The sequence below is a fragment of the Miniopterus natalensis genome, chromosome 18 (genome assembly GCF_054644295.1).
Source record: "Miniopterus natalensis isolate mMinNat1 chromosome 18, mMinNat1.hap1, whole genome shotgun sequence".
Taxonomy (NCBI): Eukaryota; Metazoa; Chordata; class Mammalia; order Chiroptera; family Miniopteridae; genus Miniopterus; species Miniopterus natalensis.
This window is the reverse complement of record NC_142098.1, coordinates 37,522,131-37,549,773: the sequence shown is the minus strand read 5'-3', so window position 1 is coordinate 37,549,773 and position 27,643 is coordinate 37,522,131. Positions and strand designations below refer to the sequence as shown.

The 27,643-nt window shown below is 42.0% G+C and overlaps 1 protein-coding gene across 1 annotated transcript in view; it reads right to left on the bottom strand.

Moving 5' to 3' along the window:
• ARHGAP35 (Rho GTPase activating protein 35) overlaps positions 1-27,643 on the bottom strand; it is a 95,326-nt gene that overhangs the window by 36,840 nt on the left and 30,843 nt on the right. Inside the window, exons 2-3 of the mRNA XM_087826791.1 lie at positions 17,986-21,862; positions 6,931-7,075 (exon numbers count right to left, since the gene is read on the bottom strand). Coding sequence (XP_087682917.1) covers positions 6,931-7,075; positions 17,986-21,669 — 3,829 coding nt within the window. The 5' untranslated portion in view covers positions 21,670-21,862. The remainder of the gene's footprint in view (positions 1-6,930; positions 7,076-17,985; positions 21,863-27,643) is intronic.

Genomic DNA, 27,643 nt, shown 5'->3' with positions numbered 1-27,643 from the left:
AAATAAACTGGTCCAAAAGCTCAGGAAAAAAGACAGGTGAAAACTGGAGCCAATCTCCACCCACAGGTTCTGGGCTAACCTCAGAATACGGGGGAGAGCTCCTATGTCTAGTCCTGGCAATAGAGCGCAGGAGCCGCAAACTTTCAGGCAACAAAGCAGTGGTCTTTTTCTTGTGATGTGTTTAGGAGGGGTTAGCAATTGACTCACAAACTATGGGGAGAGGACACAGCAGTCACAGAACCCTGCCATGGGACACCCCTGAACCTGGGAGTTGCCTGCAAACAAAGCTTCTCTCCCCCTACATTTCCATAGGCCCCTTCTGATACCTAATTTTGTCGCTGTCTTCTCAAAGATTAGAATGCAGCTGGCCGGGAGATGAAATAAAAAGATGATGCTCAAGGTACACACTGTTAAATTAAAATGAACAGAAAATAAGCTGCAGAACAGTGTGCACACAATCTCATGTTTTTAAACATTTTGAGGGGGAGGGCAGTATTATACGAAAAGATACACCAGTTATTACTGCAAATTACTTTTGGAGATTGGGATTATAAGGGACTTTTACTTTCTGTTATATACCTATAGAACATCTATGGACATTTATAATTATTCAAATTTTTTATAGTAAGCCTGTATAATGCTCTTGTAATTAGAAAAAAACATCTGTAAGATGATGGAGTGGTTCAAGTTGTTCCAAATCATGATGGTCATGTCACCCTCTCTCCACCACATTTTGGTTTGGTTTGTTTTCTACAGTGGCTGTGACACTGGCTGGGAAGTGGCAGGTGCGTAGCAACAAAGCAGGCCCTGAGGCAGGAATGGAGAGGAGTGCTGGGTTTCCTCCCCACTACTGCCTGCAGGAGCATAAACTCCCAAGCACTGCCCTTGGAAGTGATGATGCAATATGTCATTTGCCAGGACAAGCAAAATGCCAAGGTAAATGAGACAAACACAAAAACAGAGACACGGCTTTTGACTTGAACTGCTCAGGGCCTGGCAAACAAGCTTCATTCGGAGTATCTTCCAAATCGGCTAGAAGTGGACTGCCTGAACTACCATGGGGTCAACGGCAATTTCTACCAAGCATAAGAGGGTGAGCGCAGCTGGGCGTGCCTCAGTGGTTGAGCGTTGACCTGGGATCCAGGCGATAGGGGTTCGATTCCCAGTCAGGGCACATGCCCGGGTTGCAGGCTCCATCCCCAGTCGGGGGCGTGTAGGAGGCAGCAGATCAATGACTCTCTCATCATTGATGTTTCTATCTATCTCTCTCCCTCTCCTTTCCTCTCTCTGAAATCAATGAAGATATATTAAAAAAAAAAAAAAAATAAGAGGGTGAGGTGGGATGGGGAGGTCAGGTGTGCACAGGCTTTCCCTAAGAAAAGTGCAGGTTCAATATAAGTCAGTGGGGGCTGGGAAAAAACCTACTCCACAATTCATGCACTCATTCAATGAAATCCTCTAGTGCCCCCAGCCCCAATTCACAGGTGTGCTCTATCCAGGGAAGGACGCTGTATCTTCCTTCCCAGCCCTCCACTCAGACAGGAGCCACATGATGAGGTGGCTATGGGCAGTGTCAAAGGGGCTGTGGATGATGGAGAGGCACAGACAGCATACCACACAAAGGGACATCCTGTAAGACAACTGTCTAGACTCTTCAAAAAAGGTCATCGTTAACAAAAAAAAAGGCAGACAGAACTGTTCTGGATGAACCACAAGAGATGAAGAGGCAATAGCCAAACACACTGTGAATATTGATTGGCTCCAAAACCAAAATATTCAGCTATAAGAGACAGTTTTAAGTCAAATGAGTAAATTTAAACACAGACTATTTATATAAAATACTACTGAATTGATAAAAGTGATAATGTTATTGCAGTTATGAAGGAGACAGTCCTTAAGCTTAGGGACCTATACTGAGATTTTTAGGAGTGAAGTGAAATAGAACCTGCAGCTTACTTTCAAATGGTTCAACAACTGTAAAAATTAGGGGAGAAAGGGAAAATGTGGCAAAATGTCTACTATTGGGCGATTGTTGTATGACTCTTACTACTTTTCAACGGATTTTACAACTTTCAGATTTAAAAGTGGGGGAGGAAAGAAAAAGTCATAGATATTTACATTTAATGGTAAAGTCTGACTGGCAATAGGAAGGAAGACCAAATGTACAGAGACCGAAGCTCAGAGCAATGACTAGCACGCATTGAGTTCTCCTGTGTGCCTGTGTGACTGGTGCCATGCTCAGTGCAAGTCTCCCTGCACTCTCACAGAAGCCCTGGGAGGCAGGTCCTGTCATCACCCTCAGTTTACAGATGAGCAAATGGCAGAACAAAGATTCGAACCCCAGTCTACCCAGATCTGAAGTTCTATATCACTATTCTAAAATGCCTCCCTATCTAATGTTTCTTTATTTTAAGAACAGCAGGAGAAAATGCTACATGGGCCCTTCAACAGGGGGATGGTTAAATAATCTGTGACATAGCCATTTAATGGAACAAGATGAAGCAATTAAAAGTCATGTTTTCAAAGAGTATTTGATGACAAGAGCATGCTAACAAAACGATGTCTGGTTTATAAAGCAGTGGTTCTTGCCCTGGCCTGAGTGGCTCAGTTGGTTGGAGTGTCATACCATACACCAAGAGGTGGTGGGTTCGATCCCAGGCTGGGATGTGTACGGGAGGCAGCCAATCGATGTTTTCCTCTCAATTTTTCCCCTCCCCACTCCACTCTCTAAAATTAATTTAAAAAAATAATAATAAAAAGCAGTTGTTCTCAGAAAATGGTACTCCAACACAACTCTTGGTTACTGAATTCTTTTTCTGCAGGAAAACAGGAGTAGGTACACTGGAGGGTGAATTCAGGGCTCTTTTGCCTCATCTAAGTTACGCTTAAAAAATGCTGAGAACTATTACCACATATTTTGAATTATGTAAAAAAGTGAAAACCTATACACATATGCAGAGAAATATGATTATAAGGAAATATATCAAACCATTAACAGTGGTTTTCACTAAGTGGAGATCAATCAATCTTTATAAATTCTTTTTCATATTCTTTTGTTGAATTTCTACAAATGAACATACTTTAATTATATAAACAGGAAAAAAGTTTTTAGGAAATGGGGTGCACAAGGATCACCCCCCAACACACACACTAAGCTCACAGATACCAGGTCAAATTTTCTCCTTGAAATTCTATAAAAGTACAAACTAATGACAACAAAGGGAAGTACATGACCAAAATTTAAAAGGACAAAGAAAGAAGAAAACAACAGGATTCAGGTATTCCAGGTTGAAAACCACTCATTCAGTCAACAGCGAATGTATATTGGGTGCCAGGCGCTAGGGAGACAGAACAGAGAATGCTGTTCTCAGGAGGTGGAAATGTGCCTGAGAAGAACTACCAGGGAGGTGACATCAAAGTGCTGCTGGGGGGGGGGGGGGGGGAGTCCTGAAGAATGAGGACAAGTTCCAAAGGCAGGAGGAATGTGGGACACATTTCAGACATTTGAAGGGCACACCCAAAGCAGAGAAATACAAAGAAATTCTGCTTGGCCCATGTTCTTCTAAAATACTGTTTGTATTCTTGTAAAACAATTTAAAAATAATATCTGCCATAATATAAAAGAGAAAGAAGGGAGGGGAGAGGAAAAGAGGGAGAGGAAGGCAGGGAGACAATCATAGCAGGACAGTACTGCGTGTGAGAGGGAGGAGTCAGGAGTGTGGCTGGCAATAAGGAGGCAAGAGAAAGTTTTCAGCAGAACTGTCACATAATCAGGAGGAGCTGAGAAGGGGGGTGATGGTGGGGCACTGGAACTGAAGTGGAGGGAACAGAGCCAAGAGATGACAAAGTAGAAGTAAGGGACTTGGGAACTGATTAGATGAGTCAGAGATGTCCCTGAAGCTCCAAGCTTTTTGGTGACAGGAAGCACAATAGTGCAGTCTAACAGAGCTTTAAGAGAAGCAACAGCTTGGTGGCAGACTGAGTAGGGCTGCGAAGGTCTTCATACCTGAAAGGACTCACAAGTAGAAGAACAAGGGGAGGTATAACTTTGTCACTGGGTGTAAAAAAAGCTAATCACAGCCTAAGAGTGAGAGAAGCAAGGTGGGTAGCGTAGGTCAAGACCACTGATTGCTCAGCTAGAGGGTATTCGGGCAACATTCAGGCACCTGGTGCTACCCACAGGCGAGTCACTGGAGGAGGCCACTCAAAAAAAGCTTCTCCTGAGAAGGGGAAGTTCTCCCAGACAGGAAAATCCCAACTAATAAGTACAAAAGGAATTACAGAATTAGAAGAACTATGGTAATCACTGTCTCCAGCAAGAATCATCAATGGATACTAAAACTAGTGGGTGAAAGTGTTAGGAGAAACCAGATACTTACAGTCTCAAAGTACCTCCCTACAAAATACTTACTCATTACAAAGGGGCAAACAGTAGCTTTACAGTGGAGACGCTTGGCAGACACTACCACCTTAATCAAGGGATCAAAGTAGACATCTCCAGCGATGGGACAAACTGACATCACGTGCCACGTGGTGTGATGCAGTGAGGACACAGCATTGCTTCCCTGCTATTTCTGCCAAAAGCACAAACCTGAATCTAGTCATGAGAAAACATCAATAAAACAAAACAAAACCAAAAAACCCCACAAAGAACAAAAACCTAAGTTGAAGAACATCCTACAAAATAACTGATCTGTAAGCTTTAAAACTATCAAGGCCATGAAAAACAGACTGAATGGTTTTAGATTAAAGGAGACTGAAGAGATTTGACAACTAATGTAATATCGAAACAAAAAAATTGTCTTTTGCTATAAAGGACATTAAAGGAACAACTAATGAAAAGAAAATGTCTACAGATTAGATAGGTTAGTACTGCATCAGTGTTAATGTCCTAATTTTTTAAATTGCATGGTGATATAAGAGAATGTTTTTAGGAAATACCCACTGAAGTATTTAGGAGTAAAGGTGCATCATATCTGTACCTTTCAAACATTTCAGAAAAAAGATACAAATACATAGAGAAAGAATGATACAGGGAATGTGGTAAAATGTTAACATTTATGGAACCTGGGAATTTTTGTAACTTTCCTAAAAATCTGAAATAAGTTTAAAAAATAAATTAAGGGAAAAAGTGCCCACCTCTCCTTCCAATACTACAAACTATCTCTCTGAAATGTTGGGACAACTAGAGAGGCTTCAATCACTGAATTGCTTTGTGTAGATTTCCTCCTGACCCAAGGGAGAGGTGCCAGGAAGAAACTGATACAAAACCAGTATCCAGCACTGGCCAGTTTGGCTCAGTTGGTTAGAGTATTGTCCCGTGCACCAGAAGGTCACAGGTTTGCTTCTCCATCAGGGTATGTACCTGGGTTGTGGGCTTGATCCCCAGTCGGGACGTGTATAGGAGGCAACCGATCAATGTCTATCGCATTGATGTTTCTCTCTCCCTTCTTCTCTCTCTAAAATCAATAAACATACCCTTGGGTGAGGATTAAAAAACACACAAACCAGCGTCCAAAAGATGGACACACTCAGAAAAAGCTTTAGGTACAGAATGGACTCAACAAAGTTGCAGATCTGCTGTGATTACAGAAAGTGCTTAATGTGATTCAACCCTGGTGTGCTGCAGAGAAAACCCTGGAAATAACGACAAAGTCTTTAATGGGCTTCAACTTGAAACCTGCTTTCCCTGATTCCGCACATCCTGAAGAAATATTAATACCAGTTACTCAACTTAATATGATGATGCTTAAATTATCAGCAGAGCCTGGCAGGCTGTCCACACCACACAATACCTCGTATCATTACAGATAACATGGGAACCAGGAAGAACACATAGGGAGGCCATAATCTGCACCTTGGTTTCAAATCGGTTTAAACCTACATTCTTGAGCTCAACTATTAATGCTCAAGAATTCAGGTAACCCCATGCCCACTGGACATCCTTCTCCTCAAAGCTCATCACTTTTGAAAGCATCCAGAAGAACAAGGGAAACAATAGCATGAAACTAGAAGTTCCAGGGGGTTCAAAAGACGTGTTTTGAGAGCTCTAAATAAGCAAAATAAACATTTTAACACAGGTAAAATTGCGTCACTTCAAGAACAAGGCATAAAAATGTTAAGACAGTTGACCTTTGCAATAACATCACGTTACCAAGTGGTCAGTGGAGTTGAAACACAGCTGTTTGACTAGAGGATACCCAAGCATCTAGCTGGTTTTTTACCTCAGTAAAAAAAAAAAAGTCTATCAAAATACAAACCTCAGGCACCTAATCAACGGCCAAAGGCTGTAACAGTCACAACTAGTCATTCATTTCATTAAACCAGAATGTGCCTGGCCGGGCGTGGCTCAGCAGTTGAGCGTCGACCTAGGATTCAGGCGATTGGGGTTCGATTCCCGGTCAGGGCACATGCCCGGGTTGCGGGCTCAATCCCTAGTCGGGGGCGTGCAGGAGGCAGCCAATCAATGACTCTCTCATCATTGATGTTTCTATCTCTCTCTGAGATCAATAAAGATATATTAAAAAACAAAAAAAAAAAACAGAATGTATACCATTTGTGTCCAGTCTAGTACTGAGGACACAATGAGAAATAAAACTCTTTCCCCGCCCTCAAGAAGCTGACAGACAGGCTGCATGCTATGACAGGGAGCTGGGGGACACAGAGAAGGTACCTAAACTGGCCACAACTGCAGCCCTGAGAACAGGACTGCTCCCGTGTTCTGAGAGCTCTATCAGACCCGGCACCACAGCCTCACCACTATGGAGACGGAGGGAGAAACCCTACAGCTGTCGAGACTGCTCAGCTCCTTCTCAGAAAGCAACTCACACTAAACAAGAGCCGATTCCAGAATCTCCAAATGGCTTAGCCCTCTGCAAAGCACCCTGTAGACAGTGAAAGCTGTAATTGGCGCTGAGGTAACACGCTTACCTGTGGCTTCAATGTACTCAATGCATCTCTCAATAAAAACAGGAATTGGCTTCTCTGGAGTCACGACGGTTGTTAAGGGGACCCCAAAATAGTTACTCTCCCAGGTTGCCTTCGTGATGGATGGCCGGGGTTTGGGCTTTGGTTTCTGTCCAGGAAAGAGAAAAGAAAGCAGAAAAACAAAGTGAGTCTCATCATGCACCTACACATCAGGAAGGCTTCCCGAAGGGAACCCACAGTGGTGTGGAAACTGCTGGAAAGGTTCCAAGCAGGATAAAGAGACCCACTTGTTTTGTATTTTCTAGCCTCCAAATATCACACAAGATGCCAGCAAGCTGCCACATAATCACATCTTGAGTGTGAGACTGCATTGTCAGAACAAAGGTGTTTATAAGAAGCAGGACATGTTTATTTAATAACAATGAGATGACTATCCACATCCTTTATCAGGGGTGCACTGGCATAAACAGGAAGTTTTCCAAACATTCCAAATGGATAATAGATGTTATATACTCAAAGATGACTAAACTCTTAAAAAGATAAAAGATAAAATTAAAAACTAATAATTTCCTCTTTCCAGGAAAGAGATAGGCATGTATTCTGCTAAGGCTGGATGAGAATTCCCTTAGATACATCAGCTTGGTGTCAATGGCTTCCACACTAGAAAAGGGTAAAACTAACTCATCAAATGTGACAAATAAGATAACTCTATCTTTTCTTCCCCAGCAGTCACCTTCCTCAAGCAGGAGGGGTAGCAGCTGCAATTATTTGAGAGCTTACTATGTACCAAGCAAGTCCCAAATATTATTCCTTTTAAACCTCATGACATTCCATTTTACCAAGGACAAATGTCACATATCTAAATGACACCAGTAAGTGACAGTTGCTGGGATTCGAACCCAGGAAAATCTGTCTCCAAAGACCCTGGTATTTTGTCAGTGGATCTTCATTACTGTTAGGAGTTACCCAGATTGTCGTGTATCCTCAATCATTTATCCAATCATCCAATTATTGCCTGCCTATCCCAAGAACTTTCTGAAGAAGGCAATGAACTCCAGTGGTCAAGAGCACAAGTTTTACAGTAAGACAGAACTGACTTGGGCAGGTAACTGAATTTTTCTAGGACTCAGCTTCATCTGTAGAATAGGGTTCTTAACACCCAAACCCACAGATCTGCTATGAATATGGAATGAAATAATGCATATTGCCCAGCCGGTGTTGGCTTAGTGGTTGAGCATCGACCTGTGGACCAAGCAATCACGGTTTGATTCCCAGTCGGGGCACGTGCCTGGGTTGCAGGCTAAATCCCCTGCGGGGAGCACGCAGTGGACAGCCAATCGATGATTTTCTCTCATCACTGATTGTTTCTATCTCTCCCCCTCTCCCTTTCTTTCTCTGAAATCAATAGAAAACGTTTAAAAAAAATAATGCATATAAAGAACTTAAGCAAATGTCTGCTACATAGTAGGTATTCAATTGATTGAAGCTAAATTTTCTAGCCAACTTAGATTGTTAGAAGACACCCCCTTGTCTTGTTCTAGTACTGAGATGGGGGAGGAAGTATAAGATTAAAATTTATTATGTATTTACTAGAACTATGGTTAGAAGGCTTTATGGTGATTAGAAATAGCTTCCGTGCAGCTTCTCTTAAAAGTTCCATTTTTTTAATTCTTCAACACCGGTTAATTTGGAAGCCTCAGTTTTATTGAATAACAGTGCTGCCGTAACTTTTGACAGGCAAATTCTGTCAAATTGGGATTGGTAAAAAGAATGTCACTAAAATCCATAGTTGTCTTTGTATATGCAGATTCTAGAGCTAATAGGTTAAACAGTATGGAGAGAACATTGCCTGATTCATTATCATCAGGCTGCAAATAGGTGTAATGACAAACACTCAGCCCCTGTCTTTCCATTAGTAAGAGCTCACATTATTGGGCGACTACTATGTACTAGGTACTGAGCCACCTCCCGTCCATCTTATCATTTCACCCTCATAACCATCTTATGAGCAAGGTGCTGTTCCTGAGATGCTAAGTCACTTGATCAAAGTCACAGAACTGTCTGTCAGGGTTCAAACCCACTTCTATTAGATTCCAAAGCTTAGATTCTTTATGTTGTGCTTCATATAAGTAGACAATGCTAAGGAGACAGTCTAGATTGGTTATTTCATGTAAAGATACATCATAAATCATTAATTCGTTTTTCCTTACTTCTTTGTAAAAAGTCTGAAGTCAGAGCCTGCTTTGCCTCAGGCAGTCTATACAGGAGACAGCCACTCCCGGCCATCTGAGAGGCTATATCACTGGTCTCACAAGGAGTGGGCATATTGCAGTGGGCCAGGGAGAGGGCCAGGGCCAGGCTTTGTGGAGCTTGTGGCTCTTCTCTAGGACCCCAGGATCCATTCACATTGCACTGGTCCTCCATACTGAATCACTGAATCAGCAGTTAGGCTGTATGAATACAGGACTGTCTTTGCTTTTGGGTTGTCATTTCAGGCAATGTCAGCCTAGAAAAGGGCTTGTTCCTTCTTTTGTATATATTTTATTCTCAGCTGGGGTTTTTTTGTTTTTGTTTTTTGGGTTTTTTTGCACAGGAAGTCCTCAAAGAATCTAAGACTAAACAGGAAATGACCTGTTTTCATATAAAGGGTACCAAAGGAATGAGAATGGGCAGGATGATAAGGAAAGGGAATAGTTGACCCTGACCAAGAAACTAATTTAGTGGACTTCATGCAGAGACCCCTAAATACTTTTAAGTTTATAGGCTGTGCACATTTGTAAGTAAATCTGCCCTTCTAAATTGGTCTTATAAACTTGGAAATGAATTGACTTGCTGGAGATATCCTGGGTCCATTTACTTTGATCCTATTTGGTTATCCCCATCTTTAGCTGGTATTTTAACAAAGGCCAAAATTTCAGTTGTATTTCTGTGGTTTCAGGAAATTTCCCATTTGTTTAGATCATTTTTTCCTCATGTGTGCTTTAAAATAAAGGGACTGAATCATTTTGGAGCAAATATATCAATAATGTTTATGAGCATCAACTGAGAAGGAAGGAAGGCTGGGACACTATGACAACTATTTCAAATAGCTTAGGACTATCTCATGCAAGGAGAACAAATTTTGTATGATTTCAAAGGGTCATGTTAGGAGAGATAAGAGGAATGCACAGAAAGGCAATTTTGGCCAATATAAAGAGAAATTTAAAAAACAAGAAAACCCCAGCTGTTTAAAAAGGACAGGTCTGCTCTGTAAGTATTCAAAGCAGAGGCTGCAACCTACCTGCCATAGTTGTCAAGGATATTCTGCCATCAGGTGGAAGGCTTTTAAATTAGACAACTGTTCATAGCCCCCTCACCTTGAAGGGTCCGAGATCTAGTTTAGCACTTCAACTTACAAATACGAAAACGGAGAGTAAGCTTTTGCAACAGGATCAACTCCCCTTGCTGAGTGACATGGATTTCTCTCTCTCATTTACACAAACTCTGGTTTACAGACTGTCAAATATCCCCTTGAAATAACTGAAGGCTCTGTAGAGTGTCACAAAACAAGGTAAGGCACTCTTGCATAACTAATTCTAAACATTCCTAGTAAGAAAACCAGAATTCCTAGTAAGAAAAGATTAGAATTTGTGGTACATGCCAAGAGTACAGCCAGGCTGCTAATACAAGCACCACTTTGGGTATCTAAAGTTACTGGGCAAATGTCAGATGGAAATGCCATTCTTCTGAGTGGCCTGCCAGATGTCTGTTCCCGGTCAGACATGTGTCACTCATTAGGAGTCACTGGAGCCTTCTCAACAGTAGGTCCTTGGAGAGGAGAAAGTAACAGCATCCTAACATCCATCTTCTTTTGGGGGCACTCACTTAGCAGGCTGAATTGAAAAAAGCATTTAGCCAGAGGAAACCAAGCCCTGAGAACAATCTACACATCTGTGTCTCCAAATTTAGAGTCTGACTGAGTCAAAACTGGAAAATAATAGTGATTAATTAGGAGTGGTCATTGCAGAACACTGTGCTAGGTGCTCTGAAATTAACTGAACTTCACAACCAGCCTTCAAGGTAAGGGTTATTAGTCTCATTTTACAGATGAGAAAACAGAGGCCCAGAGAGATTCATACCCAGCACTGAGAGTGCCAGGATGCAGAGGCCAGTGATCGATGAATGCCAAAGCCCCACAGTTCTTTCTTTTTTACATGAACTAGCTCCAGGACAAAATGCCCTTGACATAAACAAAGGACTGGGTCCACTTGAATCATCCTCACCTTGTCTTTTTGGATAAATATTTTTTGGATGAGTAACAGTCCATTGTTCTTTACTTCAGTTTCCTTAAGACACTGTGTCTGATTCTTAGCCTTGATACTAATCAGGTGGCAAAGGAAACAGAAATGAACCACTAGTTTATGGCAGTGTACTTCAGAGAAATGGGGATTGGAATTTGCCTCTGGCCTCTTGGCATTTCCGAAATGAGGAAAGAGCATTAAGGGGAAAGTCCCAACTTTCCCAGAGTAGGAAGACGTCTGTTGTCTGCCTGTGGGATGGTAAGCCCATTCCACACCCCCTCCATGTCCACGGGGGCAGGAAAAAGATTAGAATGCCAGCCAAGGAATAACAAACAGGCTAGAGAAGGGCCCCTTCTATCAAACTATACAGTAACTGAGCTCCAGAGCCGGACATTTAGTAGCCACTTAATAAGCTTCCTGAATAAAAACAGTTTCCAATAATGCACAGAGCCAATGTCTCTTGATAGTTTTTCAGGTTTAGATGAGAACTCTCTCTGTGGGTACAGAGGCTTTTTTCTTCTACCACTGTGCTGCTTTCACTAGGATGTGAAGAGGTGAGGCTCAGATGGTCTTGTTCATATAGACAGTACTGTATCACAGATAATCAATTCCCTGCATGACTCTGTGGGAACCAAGCAGGGCTGGTCCTTTATGTACACACATGGCCATTTTCCTACTGGATTAAGTTCCTAGAGGGCAAGAGTCTTGGGCATTTTTCTTTTTAAATGAATTACAGTCAAGGTTACATAGCAAACTAGCAGGAGAGTTAATACTAGGAACAAAGTCATCTCTCGCCCTCAATGAACTTACAATCTAATTGGTAAGAGAAGACATATCCACAGTAAACAAAGCTGATCTAGATATGAGATGAGTAAGTACCAACTGAGCCACAAAGAAGAGTCTCCCACAGTGACAATGGAGGGGTCAGCCACCCTCCCTGGATAAAGAACATTCTGTCTTCTGTGGGAACAGCAGGTACAGCTGTGTAGTGATGCTAACCTGTGAACTTCAAATATTCTCTCCTGGTCTCCATGAATACCCTTATACTTGTCAAATTACTTATCAAGATTTTAGGGTCAGAAAATATGGTCGCTAGAGCTGTACCACCTAGTACAGCCTTTTAAATGGTTGGTATAAAAAACAGAATCCAGGATGTTGGTTTCCCCTGTTGTTTTCTTTAAAGGAGGAGCGGCATATACAGAATATAGTCTGGAACAGTGACAGTCTGAATGGGGACAACTTTCCCTCTCCAGAGTGAAACTGATATAAGCAAAGCCCTACAAGGTCAGATGCACGGTTATATAATTTGCCAAGTTGTGTGGTGGCACACCCTGGACTAACTGTAGCTGAGACGATAGAAAAACTGAAAGAGTCCATCAACTACATCACTACAGGTTTCCTCAAAGCACCTTCTTGCATTCCAGCTTTCTGATCGGCAATGATTCCCTCACATTTCCAACAGAGCTTCAGAGAGATGTTTTCAGTGAAGCTACCTGCCCATGCCCCAAATGTATTCTTGGTTAACTGGTGCTCCCTCTTCTGGCTCTGATAAAATCCAAGTCCAAGTTTAAGAGAAAACGTGAGGGTGGATTTGTTCTTACTGGCAAAGTCTATTATGAAAGCGCAAATGCTTAGACTTGTCTCCTTCAAGCTGGCAGTCAGAACTATGATGGGGTCACTCACCATCTTGGGGTATCTTTATTTAGGGTGGAAACAGAAAGTAGCATTAAGTCTCAGCCTTCCTAGCATCCCTAATCCTCTCACATGATGGGAAAAGAAAGGCAGGTCGTCCTCTCAGGGGCCCCAAATAAACTGAGACCACAGCTTTTTGCTCTATTAAAGGCATGATGTCTAGCAAATCTGGGTCAATCCCTGTTGCTGCTTCAGACTGAATGGCCAACGCAATAGGGAGCTAAGTGTGGGGGGGGTGTCTACTAGTTCCAGGAAAGTGCTTTTTTAAAAAAAATGTTTTTATTGATTTCAGAGAGAGAGGGAGGGAGAGGGAGAGAAAGAGAAAAACACAGACATCAGTTGGCTCCTGCACGCACCCCAACTGGGGAACGAACCTGCAACCCAGGCATATGCAGGAATCAAATCAGCGACCCTTTGGTGAACAGGACAACACTCAACCAACTGAGCCACACTGGCCAGAGCCCAGGATGTTTTTACATCCTTCTTGACTCAACACTCATTGAATGTGGACTTCCCAGGACTAAACATCAATTTTTACCTGCTTGCTTCCTCTCCAGCACTGGAGAAAATGCATTCAGAAGGCCTTTCTCATTGGAAGTGGAGATGATTCCTGATTTGAGCTGAAATAATACTGAAATATTTCAGTATCACTAGGTGTTGGAGGAGAACAAATTGGCTCAGTAAAGATCAGAGTGATTCCCTGCTGTTCTTTGAAAATATATCTGGGTTGCCTATTGTAATATATGTCTTTTAAGAGCAGGTATGCTGTAAGCTAAGGCAGACAATTAAAGATAGTCTATTTTTGTCACCAAAAACACACTACAGCAGTGCGTGGGGGCTTAAAATAAACTGAGAAATGAATGACACTAGTTCAAAACAATTTCTCAAAGTTCCAGTTGCTATTTCAGTGTCTCCATGCCTTTCCTGTCCTCTACCCAACTACACTATGAAGCTAGAAACAAACAGCACCATGATGGTCTAAGAAACAAATGGCGCCATGATGTTCTTAGGAGGCACTGTAGGGAAATTGATTTTTTTCAGATAATTTGTCCAAAAGGAACAAATTGACCGGACTGATTGAGTGGTCCAAATGTGTGCCTGGCTACTGAATATTACTGTCTTTCTAGTAGACTGGATTCTAAAAATCCACCAGAAGTGGAAGTCAATGGACTGGGCTTCAACAATCTCAGCTCCTCCACTTAGTAACTACACTAACTTGGATAGGGTGCGCAGTCTCTCTGAGCCTGTTTTCTCATCTCTAAAACCCAAAATTTTAAAAATCACTGATAAGAGATATGAAAACTGATATGAAAATGCCTGGTGCCGTACCTGATACACAGTAGGTAGGTATTTAAGGTAGCAAATTACAAAACTCTTCACATGGTATGCACAGCCCTATTATTTGGCCTGGTTCTACCTCACTTTTTGCAGTAGCCACTCTAGGTTTCTTTCAACTCTTTGAACATGTCATGTTTTTGAAGCTCCAAGTTCCATACTATTTTCTTGAAAGCTCCCCCCATGAAACCTCTGCCTTCACTGACTTTGCCTGCCTTACCCTGTAAGTCTCAGCTTTCTGTATCATTTCTTTGGGGAGCTTTCCCAGATATTCTAGTTGAGGTTAAAACTCCTTGCTAAACAATTCCACAATACCTCCTCTCTGGTAACATTAAAAATGCATGTAAGTACATGTTTAACATCTATCACCCCTGTGACTTGAACTAGATGAACACAACGCCTATGCATTGAATTGTTTCCTTCCTAAGAGAATGAATAAGCATGAGCTTTGGAACAAAAGCATTGTTTGTAAAAAAATAAAATTCATTCAGGAATTAGGAAATCCAAGGTCAAGTCAGTGCCCCTACCCCATTTTTAGGACCAAGGTATTTATTTGGCCTCATAGTTCATTGAGTAGGACTAGCCTTTTGGAAGCACAAACTGAGTCTTTCCTGAGCAGGTCAAAGAGATCATATTTCATACCATTCAGCCTGTCTGTCAAATGCAACATCCCTCCCTGGGGAGGGAGCAGCCCAATTCCCCAGCTGGTTTTTATTCACACTAGAAACTTTAACTCCGTTCTAGGCCTCACAAAATGAGAGCTGTGTCCACACAAAGCTACAACAACCAGCCAATTCACTGAATCCAATGAAATAAGCCAATTCACTGGGGGGGGACACAAACTGTCAAACTGGCTACTTGGTGCCTTATAGCCCAAACAATGTGTGATTGAATTGGTTTGCTTTTCAATAGGTTGTCTTGTCATGTGGTAGGCTCCAGTGAGTGAAAGATTTTCTTTATCATTCTGTTGTCTTTTTTTTCTTTTAACACAAAAATAGGAGTATATAAGATAGAAGGGTAAATAACCAATAATGGCTTCTCTTTAATCCATGGTCAAACACTAAATTCAGCAATTCAACCTTGCCCAAAAGGCACATTTTGTGGAGCAAGGAACCCCAGTCTGGGTTTTGGCTTTAAAATAAGACCCTGCCAGTCCTGATCTCCTCTTTGGAAACACATGGCACTGGGAGACAGAGACCATGTGCAACAACAACTTTTTACAGACAAAGCATCTATTCATAGATCCCACTGAAGTGCAATCGTAGATTTTCAATTTCATTCAGCTGAATGCGGAAGGCTCCCACTATGAGGGTGGGTTGCTAAATGGTTCATCTGGGAAAAGGACCCAGAATGAGAGTCAGCTCTACAGTCCACACTTTCATTAGTAGAAATGAAAGCAAGTCCCTCACTCCAAGTCCAATTTTACAGTAAAGAGCTAATCTAGCAAATGAGCCAAGAGGCTGAGCAATTTCTCTTTCTCCACATCACTTCAGTACCCAGAGCATAGTTTTTTGTTGTTGGGGCTGTTGCTAGGGTAAGTGCTGAGAAAACAGCTAAGTAACACATAGGGTTAAAACTTATACAAAAGGGATAGACAATGTTGGCCCCCCAAGCCCACAGCTTGACCAGACCACTTTTCTTTCTTTGAATATAACAGGCATTTTTCCACCTTCCAGCCTTTTCATATCTCATTCTTCAAGGTCTAGTTAAATAATATCATAACTATTGCTTACCCATCATGCAGTATGCTCAGTGTTTTCTGTGCATAATCTCATTCCATTCCCCACAACCATATGGGGAACGTGCTACTACGTTCTCCACTTTTGCAGAAGGGATGTGGAGAGGTGAATTATATACCCAAAGTCCCAGTTAGGAAGTGGAGGAGTTGGGATTTAGCCACCCCCCTCCCAGAGCCTGAGCTCCTAATCACACACTACACTACCTCAACCACCACCAACATGGGATTTCCCTTCTGCCCCAACACAGCAACCACCCCCCCACCTCCTGGGCAGACCACCTATTTTCACAATCTGCATAGGTCTTGCTGCCTCAACTGGGCACATAGGTCTAAATAAGAAGGATCTGTGCCATTTCCCCAGTGGTGTCTAGCACGCAGGAGGCACTAAGTGTGCTTTCCATTACCAATTGGCTCCCCTCTCACCTCAAATAAATACTTATTGCCTTGTCATGCCAATAAAAATCAAAGGCCAAATCCCTCACGTAGGGGCTGGCATGACATTCTCCGGCCCATGGTATCTTGCTTTTCCAGTAAAACAAGTGTCAGTCTGCATTAATGGCAGCAATTTTAATTGGGAGGTTTGCTCCAACCGGGAAGAGAATCAAGGCTTTGCTTATCTCTGCATTAAGATGACAACGCAGATACACTCATTTCAAAGCACCATTTTCCAAGGCAGGAAAAGACAATTTCACCTTTTACTCAATCTTTCCAAAGGATACTCCTAAACTGACTTCTGGCACGATACTGCTCTTGGGCCAGAGGTATCATTTTTATTTGACTTGAAGAGGTGTGGCCCCCATAACTAAGATAGATGGGAAGTCGATCACTTCTTGCATGCTGACCCAGCAACCCAGAGAAAGAAGTTCTTAGGTAAAAAGTGCTCATTACCAGCAGGGACGCAGCTATCTCAGGGGCTCACCCTATCCAGCTGTTTTCTGCTGAGCCTACACAGTGTGCTCTTTAAAGTTAAAAGCACGGCTTGTTTGAGAATGTGTTTTAAAAGCATTATGTTCAACAAGTATTAAAAATGTAGAAATCAGAAAAACAGTTATAATTCACAGCATGCTATTATGCCACCTTCCTAATTCCCAAGTGTGCAAACACCTCCACAAATTAGAAGACTGTCAGCATTTAGATAAGCTGTTCTGGCAACACTGGGAGTAGAGGAGGAAGAGCAGACAAGATGTTCAAAACGTTTGGATCACAGTATCATTAAGCAAGAGAGCTTTAAGGAAACACTGGGAGGTAGGTCAACCTACTTTCTGGCTTCATGCTTTAAATCGGTCTGTCCACTACCAACCTCTGCAGAACCAAATACTAAAGGCAGATAAAGGAATCCGAGTGGGAAAACAAACAGGGAAATCGGACAGGAAAAGAATGCCTACGATATTTATTAACATTCAGCTCAGAGTGGAAAGGGACTAGCACACACAATGATATTGCCCTGCCCCTTTCTGACACTGCAAATGTGGGACAGGTTAAGAAGTCACAGTGGTAGGGTCCTTATTTTTCATTTATGTACTTGAATACCCTTTACTGATGTGGGTGTGCCAATAAAATAATCATCAATTTCTCCTAAGCTAAAATGCAGCAACTCTGGGGAAGAGGAGCGAGTAAGAGATATACAAGTGACCTGTTTGTTTAGCAGTGAGACTGACGCACATGATTTTGGATTCTGGTGTTTAAGTGAATGAAGAACAAGCATATTGTCACTAGCTTAGCAACTCGTCAGGACACTGACAAGTTCAACACTTTCTGCTCATTTTGGTAATTAATTATCATTTTGAACAAAAACAACTCGGCTGTCTATCCAAGGCTCTTACTATTGAGAGCGGCCAGCAGTAGCTATCAAAAACACTGCTTACTTTTTTATTCTAAGTCAAAGAGTAAACACACACACACACACAGCAGATTACAGAATAAGCTGTCCTTGAAAATCATCATTATCAATAAACTCTCACTGAGATACTGTGCAAGCTACTCTTACGATTCATTTCTAAACTGGCACCTTACCTTAGTGTTCCTTCTTAGACTGCGAAGAATATTTCTCCTCCTTGGGTCTTCATCTGTTTCATACGGAATGACAGCATTGTCCCCTTTATAACCTTGGGATGCCTGGTCCTCCTCTTTCTTCCGGATGGGCCCCAGCTCATCATCACTCCCTACGCTGAAGCTGGTTCGGTAACTAGCAAACCTCCCCAGCCGGCTGCATCTCGTCCTGTATAGCACTGGCTTGCTCACAATGGATACTTTGCGGCCTCGCTCTAGAGAGCTAGTGTCCATTTCACTGTCAGAACCATTCCCACTGCCATTAGATTGGGCCTTGTTGATATTCCGAATGGTGATGATCTTGCCTTGGGTGCTGTCATGGGGCACTGAGTATATGTTTTCTTCTTCATTCCTTGGCTTGACCACAGCATCCATGGGTTCGGCATAATCAGAAGGATCGAACCCATCTGGAGGTAGCCAGGTGCTAGAAGACACAGACTTCCTCTGTCCATCTCTATGGCCTTGCTCTAAGTAAGACAGATCCCCCTTTGTAATTTCAAAATGGACAGGAGGCTTTGGTTTGACTGGTGGAGGTACTTTGTTGTTCAGTTTACTCTCAAAGTTGCTCATGAATAAAGACAATCCATCATTTCCCTCCAGTTCCATAGAGAGCTTAGAATGGTCTTTGGACAGGGAGGGCAGTGATGTGTCTTCTCGGAACAGGCTGTACGAAGGGGGCTCAATATCCTCTTCTGAATCCTGCAGGTTTGAGTTGCAGAGCGGAGAGCCTGCCCGAGGAGAGTTAAACACCTCCTCTGTGGTGCTACAGGCCTCGGCAGCATTATCGTACATATGAGTAGCCTCAATTATGTTCTTTTTCTCCACCACATCTTTAAAAAATGGATGAAAGAGCTCAAGTTTATGCTGGGGTTGGCTACAGGGGATGCTTGTGAACCTGCCATCAATTTCTTGAGCAATCTCCTCCCCCTCAGTCAGCTGTTCCCGACTTAAGTCATTGTCCAAGACATCTATAGCGCCATCAGTGAGTGCGACCAGTTGAATGGGGATAATATCCTGCACTTCACAAAGAAAGGCACGTAACATAGCCAAGGAGGCCTTACGTTTGGCTGAATAAAAAACAATGTACCCATGGACTAACCGGCTTTTTCTGACGCTAAACGAGGAATGGTATGAAAGAATAGACAGTTCAATGCGCTTCTTGTGTAGTCCAATTGGTAGTTCAAGTAAAACAGAGTTGTTGCTCCCACAATGGGAAGATTTACAGGTTTGGGACTGAAGGACAGGAAAAAGTATGTCGTCTGCACTAAAAGGATCTCCACACATCAGACACATGACAATTCGCAGGTCAACATCAGCCAGATCTTTGATGCTAGCGGTAGAACTGACCAAGTTTAAGTTACGCTTAGAGTCCAAGAGTCCTTTCAAAACTTGGCTGATGTGCTTTTCGTTAATGTTGCGTCCATAACCGATGCCAGCAGAAGCAGGGTCCACAAAGACACACTGAAGTTTGCTAGCAATCTGCTGGCCTTGTTGTATTAAGCTATGCAGGGTCTCTCCACTGGTGTCTCCTCTCTTGTTAACCAAAATTAACGTCAGGGGGAGATGGACTAAATGATTATCGCGCCTACCAAGTGTAGACTCTCTACTCTTCTCTATACTCTCCACCACATAGGACAGAGATTCCTTTGAATTGTAAAGGCAGAGACATCCATGGGGCTGAAATGTTGGCGTTTGGAAAGAGTTCACAGGAAGCCTGACATTCCCTTCTATTGGCCTCAGGGAAAGCTCATACATTTTACCATCTATCACATACTTGTCATCATTTGTACAAAGAGCTCGAATCTCATTGGCCAACTCTCGGGCAAGACCATCTTTACCCAAGATAACCAAGTTGATTCTATCAATGTTGGGGTCAGAAAGTGAATTTTTCTGATTCCGGTCAGATGGCCGGATAAATCGAGAACTAATCAAGTGCTCAATCTTAGCATCCACACAAGCCGGGCAGCTAGGGCATGTTTCCTTTGTTGGGTGGTACACAAAATGAATGTGCTTCAGGATAAGGGCATCACGCTCCGCTTGGAGCTTCTGTAATGCTTTAAACCGCTGTTCCTCCCCTAGAACATCCTGAATGACCCCCATCTTCTCCTTGCTGGGCTTTGCATCCAGTTCTAGCTCATAGAACAATTCTGAATATTCTACAAGAAGCTCCTGAAACTCCTCCTTTGCTCTGTCTATAATTTGCTTTTGGTGCTTGCCATAGATATCCATGTATACAGATTCTTCCAGCCACTGGTAGAAATCTTCATTCATGATGAAACTGCGGGCCTCTTCCCAAGGCTTTCCAGGAGTTATGAAAGGAGAAGTCTCCAGGTTTTCTTTAAACGCCCTTCTCATCTCAGCTCTTTTCCTCTCATTCCGTAGTTTCTCTAAGTGGGTCTCATACAGCTGCTCTGCAGGGACCGTATCCATTAAATCAAAGGGAATCCGCTCGTTCTCCATGTTGTCAATGTGGCTGGTGGCATCCCACGGGGTCTCCTCAAGCACAACAAACCACTTCAAGAATTCTGGCTTGGTCTCCAAGAGCTTTTTGGCTTTTATGCAGCTTAGGTGGTCTATTTCATCTAGATTGGGTATAAGAGCTTCAAAAGCTAATGGCAGGGCTGCCAGGTACAGCTTCCTTCTGCGCTCAATATGCTCGTGCTTGAGGCGGTGGATGTGCTGGAGAAACAGCTTCCTGGCTTTCTGAGTCCCTTCTAGGTAGACATAGTCCTGGTACTCAGGAGAGGCCTGCATCTTTCGGCTGACGCTAAGCCAATTCTCATTGTGGTTTTTCACAATGCGACTCACCAGCCACTCATATTTATCTTTTGCGGTAGCTATCTGCTGACTCTGCTGCTTGAGAGCTTCAAAGTAAGGAATGATTTTCGTTTTTCCCCGACTTTTGTCAATGAGTTGCACTAAGGTGCTAAAAGCCAAGTCCACATTTACGTTGGATCTTGCTGAGGTCTCCACAACCTGGAGGTTCTTTTTGCTTAAGGCAAAAGTATGTGCATCTCTAATGTACCGCTCAACGCCCTCGTCACACTTAGTCAGGACCACCACTATGGGTTTTTTTGTTTTTGCAAGCTGATTGTAGAGATTGGAGACAAACTTGAGCTGGTCATCAAAGTTCCTATTCATGCCCCTGCTAACATCGATACCAAGAAGAAAACCATCAATTAGCAGCTTTCCATCTGACATTTGTTTCTGCTCAAAGTCCTGCTCCAGCCCCAGCTGGTCAGTGCAAAAGTACATGAGTTTTTCAGCTGATGCGAGCTTGGTTGCAGCAGCTCTCTTGATATAGGGCTGTAGGGCCGTGCTTCGATGAGGTTGAAAAGTCTGATCATCAATGAATTCAGTCTGCTCCACGATGTGCATCTTACATTCCACGCAATCCTCCAGGGATCGGCTAACTTCTCCCCAGTAGAGAAAGTGGTCATTATTGACCACCCGCCCACCAAAGTCACTGGTGCTGAGGACAGAGGTATGGTCCAAGTGAAATTCATCAGCACTTGGGCGCACGAAGCGGTTGCACAGACAAGACTTCCCAATGCCACACTGGCCCTTCTCCTTTTCGGTCCCAGACAATCCCACCACACTGATGTTGTAGGTGGGAATGCGGACATCTTGCTTTCTTGCCATCATCATCGTCGACACATCCTGCCACAATCAGCCACTTCCGAGATCAGATTAGTGTTTTCCAGTGGACCCGATGGCTTCCCAACATTATCAGTGAGGGCTGGTTGCCCATGCAGCAGAAATGTCAGGTCCCATAGTGTTTGTATACCAGTACGAGGTCAGTTTTTACCACTTCTCATTACCAAACAGCAGGCATTTCTTCCTAGATAGGAGAAAAAAAGAAAACCCATCAGCATCATCATTTTGGAACCCAATCACTGAACTATAGCAAAAATCGATATTCTTATTCAACAAATACAGTAAACAGTAAAAACGTGCCAGGCTTAATGCTGGGTGAAGATGTAAGAGTGAATGAGACTGATATCATTGTACCCTCAGAGAGGTATAATGTCATCTAACAGAGAAAGACACACAACAAGTAGTATGCTAAGTGCTAAAACAAGGGTTTGAGGGCTCCTTGGAAAAATGGCTGATTCCAGGGATAGGGCAGGATTAATACATGATGAGCCTGGAACATCTTGTTGTGCAAGAAAGGAAGTGCTCGAAAAAATGATAGGGCGCCACACAAGGATACAGGGGCCAGTCAAAGGGGATCCCACAGGTCAAATCTGGGACAATCTGAGCACAAAATAATTAAGTATAATAACAAATTATAACCCACTGCAAAAGATAGAAACTTTCAGATTGTACTGCTGGATCAGAAAGGGATCATCACTTGATGCTATATCTAGGGGGGAGATTCTGATGAGGAGCAGGGTATTTGTACGGAATTGAGGGGTCCTCTGAAAGACTACTTATTAGTTGCAAATGGGGGAATAAAAACTCCCACTAATTATACAGTGGAGAAATTGGGCAACACTTTGGGTAATGAAAATTATCATCACCAAAGAGGGCTAGAAGAACATCATGGGCCTCAAATGTGATCTCCCAGGAGGATATATCACTATGCAGTACGATGGCCTAGAATCCATTACCTTATCCTAATCATAAGGAAACATCAAATACAAAATGAGCTAGATTCTGTTTAAAAAGGGGGAGAAGACATTCTATACTTTTCAAAAAATATCAATGTCATAACTGACAAAGAATGGTTATATAAACATTACAGATTAAGAGAGGCTAAAAGACTGTAACTAAATGCGATTACCTGACCCTAGACTAAATTGTGCAGCAGAGAGGGGAAAGGGGGTGCTCTACAGGACATTAGATCAACTAACAACACTGGACTATAGTGGAATATTAAATAAAGAAGTTTATAAACGTAAATTTATGAAGTTGATAACTTGTGTGAGAGAATAGCCCCACTCCTAGGAAATACACTCTGAAGTATTTTGGAGGAAAAGGTCATAATGCACGTGATTGGTCCAGAAAAAAACCTAGGTGTACATAGAGAGTAAGAATGCAAATGAAAAGGTAAAATATTAACAATAGGTGACTTTGGCTAAGTATATAGAATGTTTCTTCGTGGTATTTTAATTTTTGTAACTTTCTACAAGTCTGTGGTTATTTCCAAATAAAAAGCTTTTTTTAAAAAAAATAATAATAATTTCAGAGCGGAAGGGAAAGGAAGAGAGAAGCATCAATGATGCGAGACGACCATCGATCAGCTACCTCCTACATGCTCCCTACTAGGGGATCAAGCCTGCAACCTGGGCATGTGCCCTGACTGGGAATCGAACCATGACCTACTGGTTCATAGGTGGACACCCAACCACTGAGCAATATCAGCCGGGCCCAAATAAAAATCTTTTTAAAGGGTGTAAATATGGGGTGGTTTCCCTGACAAAAACATAAGCTCTGTGAGGAAAAGGCCCACCCGTCTTGTTGATTTCTGTGTCCTCAGCCTATGATACAGTGCTTGACACAAATATTTACTGAAAAAGTGAATAAATGAATGAATATTAGAGCATATTAAAGAGTCCCCAAACCCAGCCTTTTAGATTTAGGAAAACCTTTCTGAAGGAAGTTCCATCTCAGGTTAGACCTTAAGTACAGGGAATGAAAAATGCAAAGACTCCTCTCTCCCCAGAAAAAAATCATGGCCCATGGGGGAGCCAGCTGAACAAAGTGAGTGTGGGGAAGAAATGGGTGAAATGCACTAGCTAGTCAACAGGGCCATATTAAGCCACTTTCAAAGAGTTTGGAGTTCTTCCAGAAGGATATAAAACCACAGACTGTGGCTGAAAAGTGGTACCTTACAGGACCTAAAGTTTGAACAGATGAAGTAATGCAATGTTGTGATGTCTTATAAATTCTTCAGCAACCTTCAGTCCACTCAAGCCAAAGTCTCAGTCATCTGAAGGAAGCTAAAGAAAAGCAAGCAACATTCTGGACTCAAAAATGTAGCAACTGACATTTTAAACCTAAAATGCTAACTGACTTTAAAAAGCTACAAAACCAAAAAAGAAGAAAAAAAGAAAAAAGAAAAAGTTGGCATGGGAGTGGTTAATTTTTGGACACCTGGTAACTTTCCACTTGTTAGAAACCTAATAGGTTTCCTGGTGTAAGTGCGCTCTTCTTACATGTCTGTCTTTGATGTCTGGATAATGCAGTTTTACTAGTTCCTCAATTGGACTGAATTACACAGTAAACAAAGACGGCTATAAATCCAAAAACGTCTCAAACACTTGGTTTAAAGGAAATAACCTTAAGTGCTTGGTCACAAACACATTCAACTTTTCTAAGAGGTGGGTAAAAAAAATTAGCTGAGTCACTAAATTTAATGATCTGAAGGCCACAAAGAAAGAGAAAGTATGAGACAAGTCATGTCCAAGACTTCCCAATGTCTCTAATTTAAATCTGATGAGAACCGGTGTTCTTAGTGGGCAACTAAGCTTCTCAAACAGCAAAACCTGAATATCCATTCTAATAATCAGCCAATACTAATCCTTTTAAAACCAAAGAGTTATAGGGGGGGCATTATTCTTTAAGACAGTAACTCTATCTTTGAGCTTCACAGAACTACTTGTATTAGAAAAATAAAAACAAAGAACTTAACATTTAGTTTTACGCCATAAGTCAACTACTTCAGAAAGGAAAATAATTCAGAAGTACTTTCAATTCTTTGTGACAAATATATGTCATGAAAACATAATGCAAACATCTGAGAGTTTTAGAACCTGTCACCAGACTCTGGAGTTGGTTATTTGATGTTTAACCAAGACACCAACTCCCCAAAGGGTAGCTCAACTGGAAGGGGGGGGTGTTTTCTTTTTTAACACCTCTACAAAACACCCAAGGCAAGAAGTAGTAACATTCCCAAGATAATACACATTTCACAGGACACAGAAATGCCTGTGGATCCAGCATTACTATGGCTGCTAAAGTGCATACTGTCAACAAGTCTATCAGTGTGTTTCACCTTTCTACCCTGCAACCTCATGCCCCCACCACCCACCCCAAGAGGAAATGTTTTTGGGCTCTGTGATCTGGAATGCTCTGTGATACACACACAGGTCCACCACCATTATCCACAACCAAAACTACCATCTCTACCTACGAGAATGGTGAACAAATTCTAAAATGCATTTATTTTCAAACAACTATATACAAAACACCACCAAACTAATAATACTATAATATTATGTAATAATTATATTATATATGAGTAACAAGTACTTATAAATGAAATATAAACATTATAAATAAAACATAAGTATTATAATTACATAATAAGGAAATAATTTCATAGGGAGCTGCTAGCAAGGGAAGAAAATACTTGTCACAGTAATTTTTCTTAATGCCAGAAGAGAAAAGGAATAAGCTATGCACTGAAACAGAAAACAGAGCTTTCTAAACCTCCTTAATACTTCACACTTCTCAACACCTTAAATTTCCGAATGTGTTTTCAAAGCTATGAATTACCATCAGCAGCTGGTTAAAAACGTTTGCAGTTAAGTGGATACATGGTAAGATTCAGAGCCACAGGAGAGAGCAAGAACAAAAGAAAGGGCTCTAACTAGGAAAGTTTCCCTGTCCGAGAGACTCCTAAAGGAGAATTTTCTAGAGGGATTTACTTGCCAAATGAGCCGGAAGGATAGAATATAAGAGCTCGAGGGAGAGGAGAATACTAGTCTGTGGTCTACTGAACCGCTGAATTTAAACAAAATATTCTCTGGAGTCCCAATGTTTCCATTTTCATATCAATAAACATTAAAGTAAATTTTCTTAAGTTTTTTGTTTTTCCTTTAAAAATGTTAGACACATTAGAGAAGAAAAGTTGGAAGTAGAGTCCAAGGTCCTTATTCACCCAATTCACTCATCTGTGAAATTCAGATAAATTTATAAAACCCTTTACGTTAGTGATGTGCACATATAATGTCAGGGTATTTAGCTGTAAATATAAATTATCTTTATGAACCTGACTGATACAGTCTTCATTTCCTGTGTGACTTCTGTCCGAATGTGGAGCAATACCCTTATTCTGCTCATCTCTTCACAGGAAGTGTCTTATGAAGAGACATCAAACTCATAAGCATGCATAGTTTCTACTACTGAACAGGAGAGAACTGATGGCCCAGTTACAGGCAGCTAAATTCTCTCCTTCCTTCATGATATTTCAGAGGAGTTATACATTTTTATATTACTCTAATTTTTAGAACTGAGAAACTGAGCTGTCCATCAACCAAATCAAATACAGACTGATAGAGTTAAGATGATGTGTTAAAACAATGAATGGGCCACTATCCTTGCTGATGAGAATCTTATAATGTGCTTGAGATGCAATACTTTTACTTAAAAAATAATTGAACCACAAGAACCACAAGACCATAAATGGCATGGACCATTTCCTGGGGTCCAGAAAAAGGAAGAAATTTAGCTCTGGGGTGGTTGGGGAAGGTGTCAGAACTGAAGTAAAATTTGAATTGGTACATAAAAGACTGGCAGAGCTTGGAGAGATGGCCCAAGCCTAAAAACGTGCAAGGGCATGAATAACGATGACCAAAACGGAAAAGCACCAGACACGTCTTAGGACGGACAGACCGCGGCAGAGCTTTCGTGATGGGAGGCGGAAGACGAGGAGGGCAGCCAGGACTCAGGCTATGAACAGACTGTACTTCTACCTGTCAGAATCTAGTACGAAAATAATATCTTATCCCACCAATGTTATTTACTGTGGTAACACTGCTACCTCGACTCAACCCTTCACCCAACAAATCAACAAAGTCTAAGAAGTGGATCATCTTACACAAAAGAAAGCTCCGTTTGAACATGGCAGTTACATTTCTACCTTTCAGTCCAATGTAAAGTAAACAGTATCACAGGGAACAGGGCAGAAAACCATGGACTTACAAAGGAAGCAAAGAGCAAATGATATTTGCCCAGAATAGTCCTGATGGTTGCTCCCACCAGTACAAGCTACACACACCTACTTCTGTTTAGCATAGGAGCAAGGATTTCCTCATAGCCACAGACTCTCACTCTATCCCTAGGGCCTGAGGTACAGGAAATCTCTGAAATGGGTCATCTGGATCTTTGAAAAGACTGATTTAACTGTTTAACCATCTGGTGTCGAAACATGGAATCTCACGCAATAGATGGACTATTCTTGGACACTGGGTATGTATGTGCATTCGGCTCTCACTATACCTTCTGCTAATTCAATGGAGAGCACTTTCCAGAGAGTCCAATGGGGCAAACACAAGGGCTCAACAACAATTTTCAAGGACTGATAATTTACATGTCTAGTTTGAAATTTATCTGGCCGGTAGTTTTTTAAAGAGTGGCTAGAAAAGAGTCTCTGACATGCCATTTGTAATTTTTGCAAATGTCCTTTCCTGCTCCCCTGGATTCATTTTTCCCTGCCTCAAGCCCTGGAAAAGTCACCTCTGAATTCCGGCATAGAAAAACAGAACTCTGCTGCTATCTTACTACCCCAGGCAACCCCCCCTTTTAATGGTGGAATAAAGCAAGCAGCCCACTTCTCACCCTGACACAGTTCTCATGCTCTGAGGTGTGCAGAACTCTACAAGCCAGTCCCAAA